This window comes from Macaca fascicularis, chromosome 4, assembly GCF_037993035.2.
Source record: "Macaca fascicularis isolate 582-1 chromosome 4, T2T-MFA8v1.1".
NCBI classification, from domain to species: domain Eukaryota; kingdom Metazoa; phylum Chordata; class Mammalia; order Primates; family Cercopithecidae; genus Macaca; species Macaca fascicularis.
In genome coordinates this window covers 136,911,068-136,929,862 of record NC_088378.1, presented here as the reverse complement: position 1 = coordinate 136,929,862, position 18,795 = coordinate 136,911,068, and the positions used below count along the sequence as shown (strand labels likewise).

Below are 18,795 nucleotides of genomic sequence, written 5' to 3'. Positions count from 1 at the left end.
AGGCTGAAGAGGGAGGATTGCTTGATCCCGGGAGGCTGAGGCTGAAGTGAGCTGTGATGGAACCACTGCATTTCAGCCTGGGCAACAGGGTGAAACCCTCTCTCAAAAAAAAAAAAAAAAAAAAAAAAAAAAAAAAAAAAGAATATGTCATAGTAGATGGTATCCACTTAATGTTGTCATCCCAGCAGGAGACATGTAATATGTGGTTGTTCTGCCATTAATTATGTTAAGATTTACCACGGTATTAGGGTGGCAAGAGCCTGATAACTTCATTACACAATTAACTTTCCTCTTAGGACCAGGAAGTAATCTTTGTGGTACTTATTATTTCTAAAAGTCAGTTTCCTCATCTGAAATAGGGCTGTTGAATGGATTAAGTAAATCAATGCGTTTAAAGAACCTATGACATAGTAAACATTCAAATAAACTAGCAATTATTATTATTATTTGGTTGCAATTCTACCATCAGAGAACATAGGGTAGAAGTTACTTCTTCTACAAAAGTTACTTCTATCAATTTCTTCCTATTTAATAATTACCTTTTGTGGAGGGGTTAGTGTGTACATTGTATTAAACACTTACAAGGATCTTCACATGTAATTCTTCCTTGAACCCTACAAGAATTATTACCTGCCAGGCGCGGTGGCTCACGCCTGTTATCCCAGCACTTTGGGAGGCAGAGGCGGGCAGATTACTTGAGGTCAGGAGTTCTTCAAGACCACCGTGGTTAACACGGTGAAACCCTGTCTCTACTAAAAATACAAAAAATTAGCCGGGCGTGGTAGCGGGCGCCTGTAGTTCCAGCTACTCGAGAGGCTGAAGCAGGAGAATGGCCTGAACCCGGGAGGTGGAGCTTGCAGTGAACCGAGATAGCGCCACTGCACTCCAGCCTGGGCGACAGAGCGAGACTCCGTCTCAAAAAACAAAACAAAACAAAACCAAAAAATTTTAAAAAGGCAAGAGATAACCTTTCTCTATCATCTGTAAAGTTGGACTCCCCTCTTCCCCCCTTCACTTTGCTCCACCTAACCGACTACTATAAATATTTACTATTTTTTTGAGACAGGGTACCACTCTGTCACCCAGCCTGGAGTGCAGTGGCGCGATCACGACTCACTATAGCCACGACCTCCTGGGTTCAAGCGATCCTCCCATCTCAGTCCCCTGAGTAGCTGGGACCACAGGGGCGCGCTACCACCTCCGGCGAATTCTTTTTTTTTTTGATACGGAGTCTTGCTCTGTCGCCCAGGTTGGAGTGCAATGGCGCGATCTCGGCTCACTGCAACCGCCTCCCGGGTTCAAGCCATTCTCCTGCCTCAGCCTCCCGAGTAGCTGGGATTAGAGGCGCCCGCCACCACGCCCAGCTACTTTTTGTATTTTTAGTAGAGACGGGGTTTCACCAGGTTGGCCGGGCGGGTCTCGAACTCCTGACCTCAGGCGATCCGCCCGCCTCGGCCTCCCAAAGTGCTGGGATTACAGGCGTGACCCACCGCGTCGGGCCAATGTCCGCCTAGTTTTTAAATTTTTTGTAGAGACAAGTTTCGCTATGTTGCCCAGGGCTGGTCTCCAACTCCTGGGCTCACGTGATCCTCCCGCCTCAGCCTCCGGAGTACCTGAGATTCCAGGCGCTAGCCACGGCGCCGGCTCCTGTTGGTTTTAATATCTGTCTTGTTTCACTAGAATCTCAACTCCACGAGGGCAAGAATTTTTATCCGTTTTGTTCACTGCTGTTTTTTCAGCATTTATAGCAGCCCCATGCGCTTTGCAGAGAATCATTAGATATTTACAAAAAGATTAAATACGCTCTTCCGGAAGCATCGAGAAACAAGATTAAAAGAGCTTGGGTTGAACCTCGTAGCGACCCGTAGTACTCCCCCTTCCCGCCATCCTATTAGATGAAAGGAAGAAAGGAAAAAGCCCCGCCCCTCGCTCGGCTGCTGGTGGCGAGGGCTTCGGGTCTTCTCGCTAGTCTCGTGGAGTTCCGCGGTGTCGTCGCTGACTGTGCGCGTCATTTCCGGGCGTCACGTAACGGAGTGGCCAACGGCCTGCAGAGCAACATGCCCAAGTGAGTGGGGCCCCGAAATCTGAGGGTGATCGTAGTCACTAGTTGTGGCCCCTATGCAGGAGCAGAGAGCGGGTTCTGGTTTCTGAAACCTCGTGGGATGGCAGAGTATCTGGGACAGGTGGACGGAGATAGGGAGATGGAGAGCGCTAGACACCCTCTCTTAGAGTGGAGATGGATCCCGCTTAAGGCAACAAAAAAAGCCTGGTTTATATGTCGACGCTTTGACGCTTTTGAGTCGTGAGGAGGTCGGGCTTTTTGTTTCTTGGTTTTTATCTTCCATGAACAGCGCTTCCATGGATGGGCATCTGGCTGGTTGTCATCTCTTTTTTTCTTCCTTTCACCTCTTTTCAGGTTTTATTGTGACTACTGCGATACATACCTCACCCATGACTCTGTAAGTGGCGTATCCATACTTTCAAAAAGCCTTATGTGTAATAATTAAATGAGTTTTGTGTTTTTTTAAAGATGCAAGTTGTGCTTTCCCACCTGCTGAGGTTTAAGGTCTACTGCTTATAGAAAATAGTTGGAGGTTATTTCCCACCCTAGAGTAACTTTGATTAAAAACCGCTTAACAAGGCAGGCACGGTGGTGTGCCTGTAGTCCCAGCTACGCAAGAGGATGAGGTGAGAGAATCGCTTGAGGTCCAGGCTGCAGTGAGGCATGATCAGGCACTGCACTCCAGCCTGGACAACAAAACAAAAAAAACTGCTCATCAAATAATACAGCAGTAAAGTAGAATGTTTTGTTAGTACTTTTTTTTTTTTTTGAGACGGAGTTTTGCTCTTGTTGCCCAGGCTTGAGTGCAGTGGCGCTGTCTCGGCTCACTGCAACCTACACCTCCCGGGTTTAAGTGATTCTCCTGCCTTAGCCTCCCGAGTAGCTGGGACTACAGGCATGGGCCACCACGCCCGGCTAATTTTGAATATTTAGTAGAGACGAGGTTTCTCTATGTTGGTCAGGCTGAGGTCTCGAACTCCCGGACCTCAGGTGATCTGTCTGCCTTGGCCTCCCAAAGTGCTGGGATTACAGGCATGAGCCACCATGCCCAGCTAACCCCGCCTCTTAAAAAAAATTTTAGTGGTCTAAAGAGCACTTGAGTGGATCTTTGCCTTGCATGATTTTGTAATGTGCATTGGTTATTTGGAAAAGTTGATTGACTTGAGTTAGTGCCAGGCTTCAAATGTAGACACATTTGATTATGTAATGAAAACCCACATTAATTAATGTCACAATCTAATCAGAACCATCTTTAAATATTGGGAAGCTGTCAAGCTTATGGTGGCAGATAAGATTTTCCAAAATTCTGATTTTTGCTTAATAGCTCAAATTCTATCACTGGCAATACTTTCCATTGCTCTGTTTGAAGTGACAGGCTCACTCCATTCATTTTTGAGAAGTCTGAATATACGGTTTGTGTCTGTCACTCTCAAATAAAAATGGTGTTCCATCAAAAAGGCAGCTGGGCTGGATATGGTGGCTCATGCCTGTAATTTCAGCACTTCGGGAGGCCAAGGAAGGAGGATTGCTTGAGCCCAGGACTTCAAGAGAGGCAGCTAGTAGAGCTCATAATTTGAACAATTACATGCCTGCTTTTCCTTGAAAGGGCATCATATTTTGGCATGCAACACAAGTGCTTTGTCTATATTTCCCATTTTGTCACTCAGAATATTAAAAAGACTTGAACTTAAGGGTTGAGATTTAATAAAAATTAATAATTTTGTTGCTTCATTAATTTCACTCAGTGAAACTAGCTTTTTTTTCCCCTATGAGTACATACATTGAAGAATACAGTGATCACTAATACAGTCGGGTGCCATTGCCTTGATTCGTTCTGAAGTACCAGGAATTTGGCATCATCAGTGAAAATGTCAATACAGTGAAAAAGGAAAGTAATGGCTTAGCAGTATTATGAAACACTTTGAACTTGCAGACCTCGTGAAAGAGTCTCAGAGACCCTTAGAGGTCTGTGAACCATGCCCTGAACACTGCAGCTCTATGCTTTGCTGCCTCTGTAGAAATCTGATTAAATCATAACTCTTTTTACAGCTGAGGCCTCACTGTGTTTCCCAGACTGGTCTAAATTATAACTCTTGATTATCTTGAATAGTAGCTGGAAGAAACTGGCCAGTGATTTTTCTATTGTCACTTTATTTGGAATTCTTTCTAACATGTGGTCAGATGTAGTACAGCATTAATAGAGATGTGGAACATTTAAGTTGGGTGGTTCCTCTTGAAGACGTTGTTATAGTTCTGTATATTATCTTTTTTTTTTGAGATGGAGTATTGCTTTATTTCCCGGGCTGGAGTGTAATGGCACGACCTTGTTTCACTGCAGCCTCCGCATCCCGGGTTAAAGCAGTTCTCCTGTCTCAGCCTCTCGAGTAGCTGGGATTACAGGCCTGCACCACCACACTCGGCTAGTTTTTGTATTTTTAGTAGAGACGGGGTTTCGCCATGAAGAAACAGTCCCACCTTGGCCTCCCAAAGTGCTGGGAGTGAGTCACTGTGCCTGGCCAAGTTCTGTGTATTTTCATACATTGTCCTGGAGTAGAATGCTCTGATAAATTGGTATTTTTAATAGCTCGTCGGTTCTTGCTTATAGATCCCTAGTCCTTTTTTTACCCCCTCTCTAGGTAAAACCCCCTAGAGATAATTTTCTGAAATTGTTAATGAGGGGGCTGTGCCTTTCTGCCCTTTTTTGGCATTATAGTTTCATATACCTATTATTCACTTTCTTGCTAATGCCAGAATTCAGAGAACTGAAAAGTATTTCTTTATATTAAAAATGTCTTTTCATGAGAAATGTCATGAACGCTTGTTCCTTCTAAAATGATGTCTTGCAAAAATAGAACATTTCTATGGTGATTGATTTTACAGATCCCTATAGTGGACTTAGAAATGTGTAAAAACAGCCGGGCATGGTGGCTTACGCCTGTAATCCCAACACTGGGAGGCCAAGGTGGGCGGATCACGAGATCAGGAGTTCAAGACCAGCCTGGCCAATGTAGTGAAACCCCATCTCTACCAAAAATACAAAAAAAATTACCTGGGTGTGGTGGCACACGCCTATCATCCCAGATACTTGGGAGGCTGAGGCAGGAGAATCGCTTGAACCTGAGAGGCGGAGGTTGCAGTAAGCCGAGATCTCGCCACTGCACTCCAGCCTGGGTGACAGAGTAAGACTATCTCAAAAAAAAAACCCCAAATAAAAGAAAGAAATGTGTAAAAACATTCAGTGCTGTAACTTTTGGACTTTGGTTGATTTTTAGTTATGAAGTTTTTTGTTTTTTTTTTTTGAGATGGAATCTCACTGTGTTGCCCATTCTGGAGTGCAGTAGCATGATCTCAGTTCCCTGCAACCTCCACTTCCCAGATTCAAGTGATTCTCCTGCCTCAGCCTCCCGAGTGGCTGGGATGACAGGCACGTGCAATCATACCCAGCTAATTTTTGTATTTTCAGTAGAGACAGGGTTTCACCTTGTTGGCCAGGGTGGTCTTGAACTCCTGACATCAGGTGATCCGCCCACTTTGGCCTCCCAAAGTGCTGGGATTATAGGTGTGAGCCACTGTGACTGGCTGCTAGTCATGATTTTGTTATTAGGCTTAAGGCATCATTGTTGTGTTAATGTAAGCAGTGGTTGGGAGGACAAGGAACAATTTTTTTTTTTTTTTGAGACAGAGTCTCTCTGTGTCTCCCAGGTTGGAGTGCAATGGCACAATCTTAACTCACTACACGCTCTGCCTCCTGGGTTCATGCCATTCTCCTGCCACAGCCTCCTGAGTAGCTGGGACTACAGGCACCTGCCACCATGCCTGGCTAATTTTTTGTATTTTTAGTAGAAACGGGGTTTCACCATGTTAGCCAGGATGGTCTCAATCTTACCTCGTGATCCACCCGCGTCGGCCTCCCAAAGTGCTGGGATTATAGGCTGGAGCCACTGTGCCCAGCCAGGAACAATTTTTTTTTTTTTTTGAGATAGGATTTTGCTTTGTCACCCAGGCTGGAGTGTAGTGGAGTGATCTTGGCTCACTGTAGCCTTGATCTCCTACCCTCAAACGTCCTTCTCATCTTAGCTTCCCAAGTAGCTGGGACCACCACCTTTGCTGCAGTTACTCAACTTTTCCTTGTAGAGAGAAGGTGTAGCCAATATATAAATAAATGTGCTGGGCTCTGTGGCTCACACCTGTAATATCACAGCACTTTGGAAGGCCAAGGTGAGAGGATCACTTGAGCCTAGGGGTTTGAGACCAGCCTGGGCAACATTGTGAGACGTCATCTCTACAAAAAATTTAAAAGTTGGCTGGTCATAGTGGCTCGTGTCTCTAGTCCCAGCAACTCAGGAGGCTGAGGTGGGATGATTGCTTGAGCCCGGATGGTTGAGGCGGCAGTGAGCTGAGATTGTGCTATTGCATTCCATCCTGGGCAACAGAGCAGGACCCTGTTCAAAAAAAAAAAAAGGTAGATAGAGATAAATGTGGTTGTGTTCCAATACTTTTTTTTTTTTTTTTTTAAACACAAAAGCCAGTGGCTGGCCAATGGGGCATAGTTTGCTGACCTCTGGTCTAGATAATATAGTAAAAAAATTACCACAGTATGTTGCTGGATAATGTTTTTAAGTAATACTGTAGCAGCCAGCTAATGCTCCTGATACTAGACACGTTACTTATATAAAGGCAAAACTATTAAATTTTTAGTGTTGGACATTTGTTTCTATGTCTGATATGATCTTTTTATTTTACAGCCATCTGTGAGAAAGACACACTGCAGTGGAAGGAAACACAAAGAGAATGTGAAAGACTATTATCAGAAATGGATGGAAGAGCAGGCTCAGAGCCTGATTGACAAAACAAGTATGCTTCAGTCTCTTGTTCTGATGTGGTAAAATGGTCCTATTCTTTCTTGTCCCTGTCTCTGGTGTTTTTCACAGAGGCAACTCATTCTGAATGATAAATAGGAGCATTTGGATATGTTGAATGAAAGAAGTGGAAGGTCATTGGTTTCCCAAGGATATAAGAACACATTAATATTTATTATTGAGGATAGAGCAATCAGAGACAGCAATAAGGTTAGATGGGGAAGTGAGGCAGAGAAGAATGGAGTTGCTTAATATTTATCTATTAACACCAGATTTTATAGCAAATTTCTATAAAGCCCCTTTGTAGTTAATCCACAGGTTTTAGAAGTGTGTTCCTATTCTTTTGGAGCAGATCAGGAGTGGGTTTGTGGTTTTCCCCAAGTAGTTTGAGACTATATTTAGATGTTTTATATTTAGATGTAGTCCTGACGGAGTACTAGTCAAAAAGAAACTACTTGATGTAACAAAATAGTCTGAATATGTTTCGGACCCCTGTTGTACATCCCATGCTCTTATTGTTAGGAACATTTTGTTCTGGCTTATTGGGTCCAGGACACAAACTGAAGGAGATGTTGCATTTTTAGTTTAGATCATCCTGGTGTATTTGAATCACAGCCTTTCTTAATCATTCGTTGTACTCCAAGCTGGCAAGCAAATGTGGGTTTTGTGATGTGACTTTTTAAAAAAGCAGTAGGGCAGGTGCAGCGGCTAATGCCTGTAATCCCAGCATTTTGGGAGGCTGAGGCGGGCAGATCACTTGAGGCCAGGAGTTGGAGACCATCCTGGCCGACATGGTGAAACCCCATCTCTACTAAAAATATAAAAATTAGCCCAGGCGTGGTGGCTCACGCCGGTAATCCCGGCCAAAAAGTTTTTTTTAAATTAAAAAGTAATAAAAAGGCAAAACTGGCCGGGCACACTGGCTTACGCCTGTAATCCCAGCACTTTGAGAGGAGGAGGTGGTGGATCATCTGAGGTCAGGAGTTTGAGACCAGCCTGGCCAACATGGCGAAACCCCATCTCTACTAAAAATACAAAAAATTCAGATGGGCATGGTGGCGCCTGCTTGTAGCCCCAGCTGCTTGGGAGACTGAGGCAGGAGAATTGCTCAAACCCAGGAAGCGGAGGTTGCAGCAAGCTATGATTGCACCACTGAACTGCACTCCAGTCTGGGCGACAGAGTGAGACTCTGTCTCAAAAAAATAGTAATAATTTAATAAATAATAAAAAGGCAAAACTATTGTGAAAATTTTCAAATAAAATAGACAAGCGGGTGCTGGGTATGGTGGCTCACGCCTGTAATCCCAGCACTTTGGGAGGCTGAGGTGGGTGGATCACCTGAGATCAGGAGTTAGAGACCAGCCTGACCAACGTGGAGAAACCCTGTCTCTACGAAAAATACAAAATTAGCTGGGTGTGGTGGCGCATGCCTGTAATCCCAGCTACTCGGGGAGGTTTAGGCAGATGAATCGCTTGAACCCAGGAGGCGGAGGTTGCAGTGAGCCAAGGTCTCACCACTGCATTCCGGCCTGGGCGATAGAGCGAGACTCTGTCTGAAAAAAAAAAAAAAATAGACAAGCTTAATGAACCTCCCATTCTGAATTTCCTCACCCTTCATTTCTCATCACTCAGCTGTAGCACTCTTGTTGCATTTATTCTGGGCTTCTCAACCTTGATACTGTTGTCATTTAAGGCTGGATAATCTTTTGCTGTGGGGATCTTTCTGTGCGTTGCAGGATTTTTGACAGCATGCCTGGCATCTGCTAACTAGATGCCAGTACCAATCTCCAGTTGTGACTACTAAAAATATCTCCAGGCATTGTGCAGTGTCCCTGGAAGGCAAAATTGTTTCTGGCCAAGAGAGCCACTAAATGTTGTCACCTACTCCTTCTCCTTCCTGGATTATTATGGAGCAAACCTCAGACATTGTCCCAGTTTTTAAAATTGATTTGGCCGGGCGCGGTGGCTCAAGCCTGTAATCCCAGCACTTTGGGAGGCCGAGACGGGCAGATCACGAGGTCAGGAAATCGAGACCATCCTGGCTAACCTGGTGAAACCCCGTCTCTACTAAAAAATACAAAAAACTAGCCGGGCGAGGTGGCGGGCGCCTGTAGTCCCAGCTACTCGGGAGGCTGAGGCAGGAGAATGGCGTGAACCCGGGAGGCGGAGCTTGCAGTGAGCAGAGATCGCGCCACCGCACTCCAGCCTGGGCGACAGAGCGAGACTCCCTCTCAAAAAAAAAAAAAAAAAATTGATTTTATTTATTTATTTTATTTATTTATTTTTTTGAGATTGAGTCTTGCTCTGTTGCCCAGGCCAGAACGATCTCAGCTCACTGCAACCTCTGCCTCCTGGGTTCAAGTGAGTCTCCTGCCTCAGCCTCCCGAGTAGCTAGGACTACAGGCGCACACCACCACACCTGGCTAATTTTTTTTGGTTTTGGTAGAAATGGGGTTTCACCATGTTGGCCAGGCTGGTCTTGAACTCCTGACATCAAGTATTGACCTGCTTTGGCCTCCCAAAGTGGTGGGATTACAGGCATGAGCCACCATGCCCAGTCCCGATTTTTTTAAAAAAACTGAGTCTCACTCTGTTGCCCAGACTGGAGTGCTGTGGTATAATCAAAGCTCACTGCAGCCTCAAATTTCTGGGCTCAGGTGATCCTCTGGTCTTGGCCTCCTGAGTAGCTAGGAATGCTAGGTTAATTTTGTAAAATTTTGTGTAGAGATGGTGTCTCACTTTGTTGCTCAGGCCGGTCTTGAACTCCTGGCCTCAAGCAATCCTCCTGCCTGGGCCTCCAAAAGTGTTGGGATTATAGGCATGAGCCACCACACCTGCCCCATTGTCCCATTTCATATGAAAAAATAAACCATGATGTAATCTTTTCCCCTTACTTGAAAAGATGTTAGAAATTTCTTAGCATTAAAAGATTTACAGTATATTCTGTAGTTACTTTCCATAGGCAGCAAAATAATTTAGGATGAATAAACATTTTTTTTAATTTAAATTTTAATTTTTGTAGAGATAGGGTCTTACTCTGTCACCCAGGCTGGAGTGCAGTTGCCCGATCATAGCTCACTGTAGCCTTGAACTCCTGGGCTCAAGCATTCCTCCTGCCTCAGCCTCCCAGGTAGCTGGGACTACAGGTGCACACCACCATTCCCAGCTAATCTTTAGTTTTTGTAGAGATGGGGTCTCACTATGTTGCTCAAGCTAGTCTTTAACTCTGGAACTCAAGAGATCCTCCTGCCTCAGCCTCCCAAAGTGCTAGGATTATAGGCAGGAGCCACTGCACTCGGCTTGAGTACATGTTTTTGTTTTTGTTTTAAGGCTAGTCAGAATAATAAACATTTTTAGTGGGGGACTTTTTGAGAAGAGTAGGGGACCCCCTCAGGGACATACTCATGAAATCCGTGATTATGTTGACATAGAGCCTGCTACTAAGTCAGTGACTTTGCTTCCCCCACTTCAGGCTTTACAAGCTGTCCTACAAAAGATGTGAGAGAGGCCTTTTTGATTGAAAAAGTCCATTGGGATATAATCCCTGAGATCGCACAGGCTTTGTTCAGAGGCATATGGATAATAAGCTATTCATAAATCTCCACTTAGGTCACTTTTTTGATCTGATCCCATTAATTATCAGTAATTGATGAGTAATTTGATTTCCTTTGCATTGGAGTGGAGTGGGATGGGCTATAGACAGCTTATGTCAGGAATAGACTTTATGAGTGTATATTTTAATATTTATTTGTGATTCTTTGCTAAAACCAAATATAGATGATCTTCAGTTTCTCTTGTTTTCTCTTATGCTTCATCTGAAAAAAAAATTTAAATTGATTGTATTAGATTTTCTTAAAAATCATAACTCTTTTGGGGCAGGCTTATAGTTTGAAATCTTTGTATGTTTTGAATATCCTAGGTTAGTGCATTGATTTCCAAACTGGTAAACCAACATAGTGTATTATTTTGACCTAGGACAGCATACATAGGAAGGATAGAAATTTTATAAAGCCTAGCTTTTTGGGCATGTATTACACTTTTTCAGACAAAACTATGAATGGCTTGAATTGGTTATAAACTACATCTACAGATTAAAGATGACTCTTCCTCTTTGGTAAAAGACATTGATAGGGCCAGGCATGGTGGCTCATGCCTGTAATCCTGGCACTCTGGTAAGCTGAGATGAGTGGATTGCATGAACTCAGGAGTTTGAGACCAGCCTGGGCAATTTGGTGAAACCCAGTCTCTACAAAAAATACAAAAGTTAGCCAGGCATAGTGCCAAGCACCTGTAGCTATTCGGGATGATGAAGTGAGAGGATCACCTGAGCCCGGGAGGTCGATGCTGCTGTGAGCTGCGATTGTGTCCCTGCACTACAGCATGGGTGACAGTGAGACTCTGTCTCGAAAAGAAAAGACATTGATAGGCAGGAAATTTTTACTCCAGTCTCCCATATTTAATTTAGCCATAGAAATGCTAAGTAGAGGCCAGGCACGGTGGCTCAAGCCTGTAATCCCAGCACTTTGGGAGGCCAAGATGTGCGGATCATGAGGTCAGGAGATCGAGACCATCCTGGCTAACACGGTGAAACTCCGTCTCTACTAAAAAATACAAAAAACGTGGCGGGCGCCTATAGTCCCAGCTACTCGGGAGGCTGAGGCAGGAGAATGGCATAAGCCCAGGAGGCGGAGCTTGCAGTGAGCTGAGATCCAGCCACTGCACTCCAGCCTGGGCTGCACTCCAGCCTGAGACTCCGTCTCAAAAAAAAAAAAGAAATGCTAATCAGAAAATATGAATCAATAAACCAATTAATTGCAATTTTAGCCGGTGAATACCTAAAAATGATTTTTAAACTGTAGAACCATGATGTAATAATTTTAGAGGACAGCTAGCAAGAGTAAAGTAATTGGAACCATCAAAGACTTAAAAGAAAGTGGTTATTTTAGTTACTGGGTTGTTGAACTCTTATTCATCTTTTTTCTTTTCTCACCCTCATCTCCGAAGCGGCTGCATTTCAACAAGGAAAGATACCTCCTACTCCATTCTCTGCTCCTCCTCCTGCAGGGGCGATGATACCACCTCCCCCCAGCCTTCGTAAGTTTAAAGTTTTAATCTTAAGGGGTGTGATGGGGCAGGCTGTCCTTTGATTAGGTTACATTATCTCACCGTTGGCTTTCAATGCGTGTAGTAATGGAAAACAACTTTAGTGGTATAATTTCTAAAATAACTTTAGAGTTAACTTTTGATTGCATTGCACTAAGTACTGTATTTGTGGCATCCCAAGTGTGGATCTAAGAGAGATTTAAATGGAAAGAAAGCTCAGAATGAACCTCTGATTAGATGAGCTAATACATGAATAGGAGTTGCTAGGTACATTAAATTATTTACTCTATGAGCACAGCACTAGAGGACTGAAATAGCTGATAAACTCCTTAGTCTTTTGCCCTATTTTCTAACCCACCTAACACCAAAATCTATATCTTAGAAACATAAGAATTAGGCTGGGCGTGGTGGTTCACACCTGTAATCCCAACACTTTGGGAGGCTGAGGCAGGTGGATCACCTGAGGTCAGGAGTTCAAGACCAGCCTGGCCAACATCATGAAACCCCATCCCTACTAAAAATACAAAAATTAGCCAGGCGTGGTGGTGCATGTCTGTAGTCCTAGCTACTCAGAAGACTGAGGCAGGAGAGTTGCTTGAACCTGGGTGGTGGAGGTTGCATTGAGCTGAGATTACCCCACTGCACTCCAGCCTGGGCAACACAGCAAGACTGTGTCTCAAAGAAAAAAAAGAAAGGTAAGAATGAGATCATTGAAAGGAGAGTGGATCATGGGCCCAGCTTTCTGGGAAAGTTTGTTGTTTCTGTGTGACAGACAAGAGGAGACTGAGTGCTGCACTGGATCATACTGTACTGTGGCTCTTCTGGGAGCAGTCAGACTGAAATCACATACAGGACCTAGACTCAATCTTGCACACAATCACAAGTATAGACTCAGGGAAGTAGGCTGTTTGTAATAGTTGCACACTAATGTAGGTGAACCACTAATGTCCTGCCAAACCTTTTCTGGGCACCTGCCATCCTAGGACCTGGTCAGGCCTCAGCCCATAGCAACTGCAAGGTTACTTCTCTCTCCTTTTCTACCTTGACTGGCTGGTACTCAACTCCATTATTTTTGATAGCAGAATAGTCTATGGTATGAATTTACCATAATTTACCTCACTATTTTCTTTCTTTCTTTCTTTCTTTTTTTTTTTTTTTTTGAGATAGAGTCTTGCTGTGTCGCCCAGGCTAGAGTGCAGTGGCGTGATCTCAGCTCACTGCAACCTCCGCCTCCTGGGTTCCCTGGGTTCAAGTGATTCTCCTGCCTTAGCCTCCCAAGTAACTGGGATTGCAGGTGCATACCACCATGCCCAGCTAATTTTGTATTTTTAGTAGAGATGGGGTTTTGCCATGTTGGCCAGGCTGGTCCTGAACTCCTGACCTCCTGACCTCCTGTGATCTGCCCGCCTCGGCCTCCCAAAGTGCTGGGATTACAGGCTTAAGCCACCATCCCCAGCCTGCCTCACTTTTTTTTTTTTTTTTTTTTGAGACGGAGTCTCGCTCTGTCGCCCAGGCTGGAGTGCAGTGGCACGATCTCGGCTCACTGCAAGCTCCGCCTCCCAGGTTCACGCCATTCTCCTGCCTCAGCCTCCCGAGTAGCTGGGACTACAGGCGCCTGCAACCGAGCCCGGCTAATTTTTTTTGTATTTTTAGTAGAGACGGGGTTTCACCGTGGTCTCGATCTCCTGACCTTGTGATCCGCCCGCCTCGGCCTCCCAAAGCGCTGGGATTACAGGCGTGAGCCACCGCGCCCGGCCTATTTTCTTATTGGATATTTAAGTTGTTCCAAATTTTAGGTATTGTAAATGATACTATAAGGAATATCCCTGCATATAAGTCTTTGTATTTCCAAAGAATCTTTTAAAACCATGTTTTCATTTTTTACAAAGGGATCTGAAATTAAATGCTTGTGGCTTAAGTCCATCAGCTTTTTGTCACGAGCCCTATAGAAGGTACAACCTCTCCACCCCCTTGGTTTGTTTTTTTAAATTAAAATCTCAATTTTTCTTAACCTAGGGAATCTGACTTTATTTTATTCTTCTGTCTAGGCAGACTTGTTCTTGCTTTTTATTAATGTTTTATGCATGTGATTTTTGTGGATCTGCTATTATAAAAAGAAACCATAAGAGGGATATTGTTTCAGAATTCGAAGGAGTTCATGAGATCCTTTTAGTTTGATTAAGAAGAGAAAATGTTGCCGGGGGCAGTGGCTAATGCCTATAATCCTAGCATTTTGGGAGGTTGAGGTGGGCAGATCACCTGAGGTTGGGAGTTCGGGACCATCCTGACCAACACGGAGAAACTCTGTCTCTACTAAAAATACAAAGTTAGCTGGGCACGGTGGCACATGCCTGTAATCTCAACTACTCGGGAGGCCGAGGCAGGAGAATCGCTTGAACCTGGGAGGTGGAGGTTGCGGTGAGCCGAGATCGTGTCATCGCACTCTGGCCTGGGCAACAAGAATGAAACTCCCGTCTCAAAAAAAAATAGAGAAGAGAAAATGTTAATATGTGAGCACACCTTAACCACAGGCTCCATTCTTTATTTCAGCGGGTCCTCCTCGCCCTGGTATGATGCCAGCACCCCATATGGGGGGCCCTCCCATGATGCCAATGATGGGCCCTCCTCCTCCTGGGATGATGCCAGTGGGACCTGGTAAGTTTGAATGTCTTGTCTTTCTAGTTTGCTCCCTTGTGTTTCTAGTGTGCTCCATTTAGTTTAGTCACTATGCATAACTGACACTTAATGGAAGTTAGTATGTGTAGCCAAAGCTTGAAAATGGGGAGTTGTGCTCCACTTCTGAGGGTGGAATACTTATATAAATTGTCTAATTAGCTGTCTAAATGTACTATTGTAACAAATTAAATTTGGTCAATTATTAATGGTAAAGAAAAAGAAATACTTGGTTTATCATTATAATTGATGGTATCCAGTGACCTTGTGCTACTAAAAGCAGGATAGGTTGCGTCTGTTTTTATTTTCCTCTCTTCTGTTTCCTTGCCTCACCCTGGCTTTTGGCCATTTATACTGAAGAGAAGGGTTGATGAACTTGTTCCATTTTGTGGGGAGGGGGAAGGTTATAGATACATTTTCTCAGTTTTGATTTGGAGCAGAGCCACCTCTTGCTGCTTGTTGAATCTTGCGGTTTAATTTGGCCACATCATTATATTAAAAAGCTTTCAGCCTGGTAGTTGGTTTTTTATTTGGGGAGGGGTAAAAAAACTTACACTTCAAACATTTTATTTTAATGTCAATTTAAACATACGTTAATTTGCAAATCTTTCTGATACATGAGCAGGACCTTTGCTTTAAGAGTGTGTCTAATGATTGGAACACTGTATATTTATTGCATTAACCAGTAAGCCATAACTATAACACGTCCTCTACCAACTTTAGTTTCATTTCTTTGAAGTGGTCTGAAGCCTTGTGATATAATCTGGTTCCAATCTTTTATGATAATTTTGCCTACCAAATTGTTGGGCATTTTTTGGTGATAGTTTATCTGAGTCTTCCTAAGTATTAAGTTAGTTTTCATAGAAGCTGTTCTCTTTTCACACTCATTTAATTGGTTTGCAGAAAAATTATATATATATAATTAGAGTAATAACTACAACTGACATAATCAGGTTTGGGAACAGATGTGACCGACACCTCCAACTCCTCTGGAAAAACAAGTTGCAAAGTTACTAGGGTAGCTTCCTAGGCAGAAGTATCAGTATGTCTGCTGTGGGTATCACTTAGAGGAGGGGGAGAGTATAGATAAAGAGAATTCCTGCCTTACTGACTTGTGAGCCCAAAACACAATCAAAATGACTTCAATGACTTTAGCATCCTTAACCCAGGCTCACAAATTCAAATTCTTAGAGGTTTTAGGGATGTGGTGAACTGGGGAATGCATGATTCATCTAAAGAAGGCTTCTAGAACTCAGCTTCAGCCTGTGGTTGACATTCGAGAATACAGGCTTGGTGTTGCCTTTTCTCCTGAGTTTGCTTTTTGTTTTCTGTTTTTTCAAGCCAGGATAAAATGATAAGATTGTGGGATTTGTGTTAAAATAATTGAGTAGTTAGAGGGTGGACAGGGATAGGAATGGGTGGGGAGTAGAGATAAAGTTGTCCATGAGTGGGTAATTGTTGAAGCTGGATGATGGATACATGGATGTTCATTATACTCTTCTTTACTATTCTTGTGTATGTTTGAACATTTCCATCATAAAAAGTTTAAAAGAAAAAAGGAATCTATTCTTTCGTATGAAATCCCAATGTTGTCAACTGATTCAAAGTAAATCCACTATGGAGACCAAAGAAAACAAGTTGCCAGTTTTTAATCTTTGGTCTATGTCCATCCATTTCCTCTAAGAAATTCTTAAATATAGGTTAAGCATGGGCTTTTATGTGGTATTTAGAAGTTAGTAATATTCTCTGTTCCTGTTTAAATTGGTCTTAAATTCTGTACCTGTTGGATTTTGTGTCTTTGCATATTCTTGTGTTTCACTATTTGTGATAAGGCTATATTCAAGTTTGAATATACTTTTCTCTTGAACCCTTTGCTGCAAACCTTTAATCCAAATTATTTAGTTAAAAATAAATTGGTAAAATTTGATGTTTAAAAAGAACATAGATAACATGAAATTATGGGGCATAATAGTAAAATTAATATCCATGAACCCACCACCCAGCTGAGAAGTAGAACATTATTGATTCCATTGAAACCACCTGTGTTCCTCCCCTACCCCTCTGCCTGCCTTCCCCTCCCTGGCTCATTTATTTGGCTGGTTTATTGATGGGACACTTAAAAAAATTCATTAATAGTTTCTGAAATGCATTAGAAAAATCAGATTTTTGTGTGCACTAATTGTTATAAATCACGTTATTGCCTATTATTTTTCTTGACTTGAGCTAAGTATGGTTACTAACAGGTTCCCAGCATGGGCCTCCTGCTCACCTTTCCTACAACTCCGAACAAACGCTTAGTGGTAAGATTGTCCTCTGTGCCTGTGTACATTCATGAAATAGCTCCTGGTTATATGGTGGATATCACTGATTAAAAGAGCTGACTGAAAAACATGTGACTTAGTTGTGAATTTCCCTGAGTGAGAAAAAAAGGTCAGTTTAGGGAACTAGTGTCCCTGGTGATTTCTGGAAAGCAATGTATTAATAGTTTCCCCCTTACTATCATTAGATCATGATTCCCATATGGTTCTTGTGTTGACCTTTTTGTTTTTTTGTCTGCGAATGTCTAAGTAATTTACAGATGTGATAAATTTGTTGCATTTCTTCTGTCACGTATGTCTTTTTTCCAGCATTTTGCAAGGGGGGCTACGTTTTTTGTTTTTAATTGAAGTCCCATCAAACTCTCCCTAAATAATATTTTCTGACTCCCTTTTTTTGCCCTCTTCTTTGTTTTGTCCTGCAGCTCCTGGAATGAGGCCGCCCATGGGAGGCCACATGCCAATGATGCCTGGGCCCCCAATGATGAGACCTCCTGCCCGTCCCATGATGGTGCCCACTCGGCCCGGAATGACTCGACCAGACAGATAAGGATAGAGGGGAGGCTTCATTGTATCAGTTTTATATTACCTGTTCTGCTTCACCAGGAGATCATGCTGCTGTGATACTGAGTTTTCTAAACAGCATAGGGAAGACTTGCTCCCCTGTCCTATCAAAGAGAGAATAGTTTTGGAGGGGAGAAGTGGGACAAAAAAGATGCAGTTTTCATTTATATTGGGAAATGTGAAAATAAAATTGTCAACTCTTTCAATTAAAAGTGTGTTCCCTTTTTCCTCCTCTCCGTGTTCTCTGTGTATCATAAAGGAAATGAAACATTCCAGTTCTGTTTCTCTAGCTCATTACCTCTTCAGCATATCCTCTGTGTGAGATTATTTTTCCTTAGCTATATAGTAAATCTCTTCGGGCATCCTCCCTTTATTAGTAAAGTCATCTTGTACAGCACTAAATCTAGCACTTGCAGAGCTTTTGTTGGTTAAAACAATCAACAGCTCCGTTAATTTTTCACATGAATAACACTTTGTATAGTAAGTGGAAAATTTTAAGTCTTTTATGCTGAAGTAAGGGAAAATAGTTCCTGTTGTGTGCATGTCAGCTAAGAATGGCAAGAATTGCCCTAAACTCAGCTTCTCCTTTCTCTCAGCTCCCCTCTTCCTTGGGCTCAAATAATGTGAAAAGTTTCTCCTTTTTAAAAAACTTATTTAAAGTTATTTTTAAAAATAACTTTAAGGCCGGGCGTGGTGGCTCACGCCTGTAATCCAAGCAGTTTGAGGACTGAGGCAGGCAGATCACCTGAGGTCGGGAGTTCCAGACCAGCCTGAACAATGTGGTGAAACCCCATCTCTCCTAAAAATACAAAAATTAGCCAGGCATGGTGGTATGTGCCTGTAATCCTAGCTACTCAAGAGGCTGCAGTGGGAGAATCACTTGAACCTGGGAGGCAGAGGTTGCAGTGAGCCAAGATTGTGCCATTGTACTCCAGCCTGGGCAACAGAGTCTCAAAAAAAAAAAAAAAAACAATAATAACATAATAATAATCAAAAATAATAATAATAAAATAACTAAAGGGCCAAGTGTGATAGCTGACGCCTCTAATCCCGGCATTTTGGGAGACTGAGACGGGTGGATTGCTTGAGCCCATGAGTTTGAGACCAACCTGGGCAACATGGGGAAACCCCGTCTTTACAAAAAAATACAAAGATGAGCTGGGTGTGGTGGCACACGCCTATAGTCCCAGCTACTCTAGAAGCTGAGGTAGGAGGATTC

General features: G+C 43.1%; 1 protein-coding gene across 15 annotated transcripts; it reads left to right on the top strand.

Moving 5' to 3' along the window:
* Window positions 1-1,594: 1,594 nt before the first annotated feature.
* Window positions 1,595-17,788, top strand: SNRPC (small nuclear ribonucleoprotein polypeptide C). 15 transcript variants are annotated; one of them, XR_010586432.1, is made up of 7 exons: window positions 1,595-2,065; window positions 2,417-2,459; window positions 6,808-6,916; window positions 11,926-12,015; window positions 14,575-14,679; window positions 16,921-16,997; window positions 17,438-17,529. XR_010586432.1 is itself a non-coding variant. In XM_045390714.3 (7 exons), the coding sequence occupies exons 1-7, from the start codon at window positions 1,896-1,898 to the stop codon at window positions 17,560-17,562; spliced, it is 699 nt and encodes a 232-aa protein (XP_045246649.2). In that variant the 5' UTR covers window positions 1,595-1,895; the 3' UTR covers window positions 17,563-17,788. The 15 variants fall into 15 exon arrangements, 13 of the variants coding, with proteins under 13 accessions (XP_045246649.2, XP_065400200.1, XP_065400199.1 ...); XR_010586431.1 differs by having other exon boundaries at window positions 6,808-6,944; window positions 17,438-17,496; XM_045390714.3 differs by having other exon boundaries at window positions 16,941-16,997; window positions 17,438-17,788.
* Window positions 17,789-18,795: the final 1,007 nt, after the last annotated feature.

Bases quoted from the DNA above. Each gene is read 5' to 3' on its own strand.
- SNRPC (XM_065544126.2), top strand. From the start codon at position 1,896: ATGAAAGGAAGAAAGGAAAAAGCCCCGCCCCTCGCTCGGCTGCTGGTG. The intron at 6,945-11,925 runs GTAAAATGGTCC...TCATCTCCGAAG, and splicing joins CAGTCTCTTGTTCTGATGTG to CGGCTGCATTTCAACAAGGA. The intron at 14,680-17,437 runs GTAAGTTTGAAT...TTTGTCCTGCAG, and splicing joins GATGATGCCAGTGGGACCTG to CTCCTGGAATGAGGCCGCCC.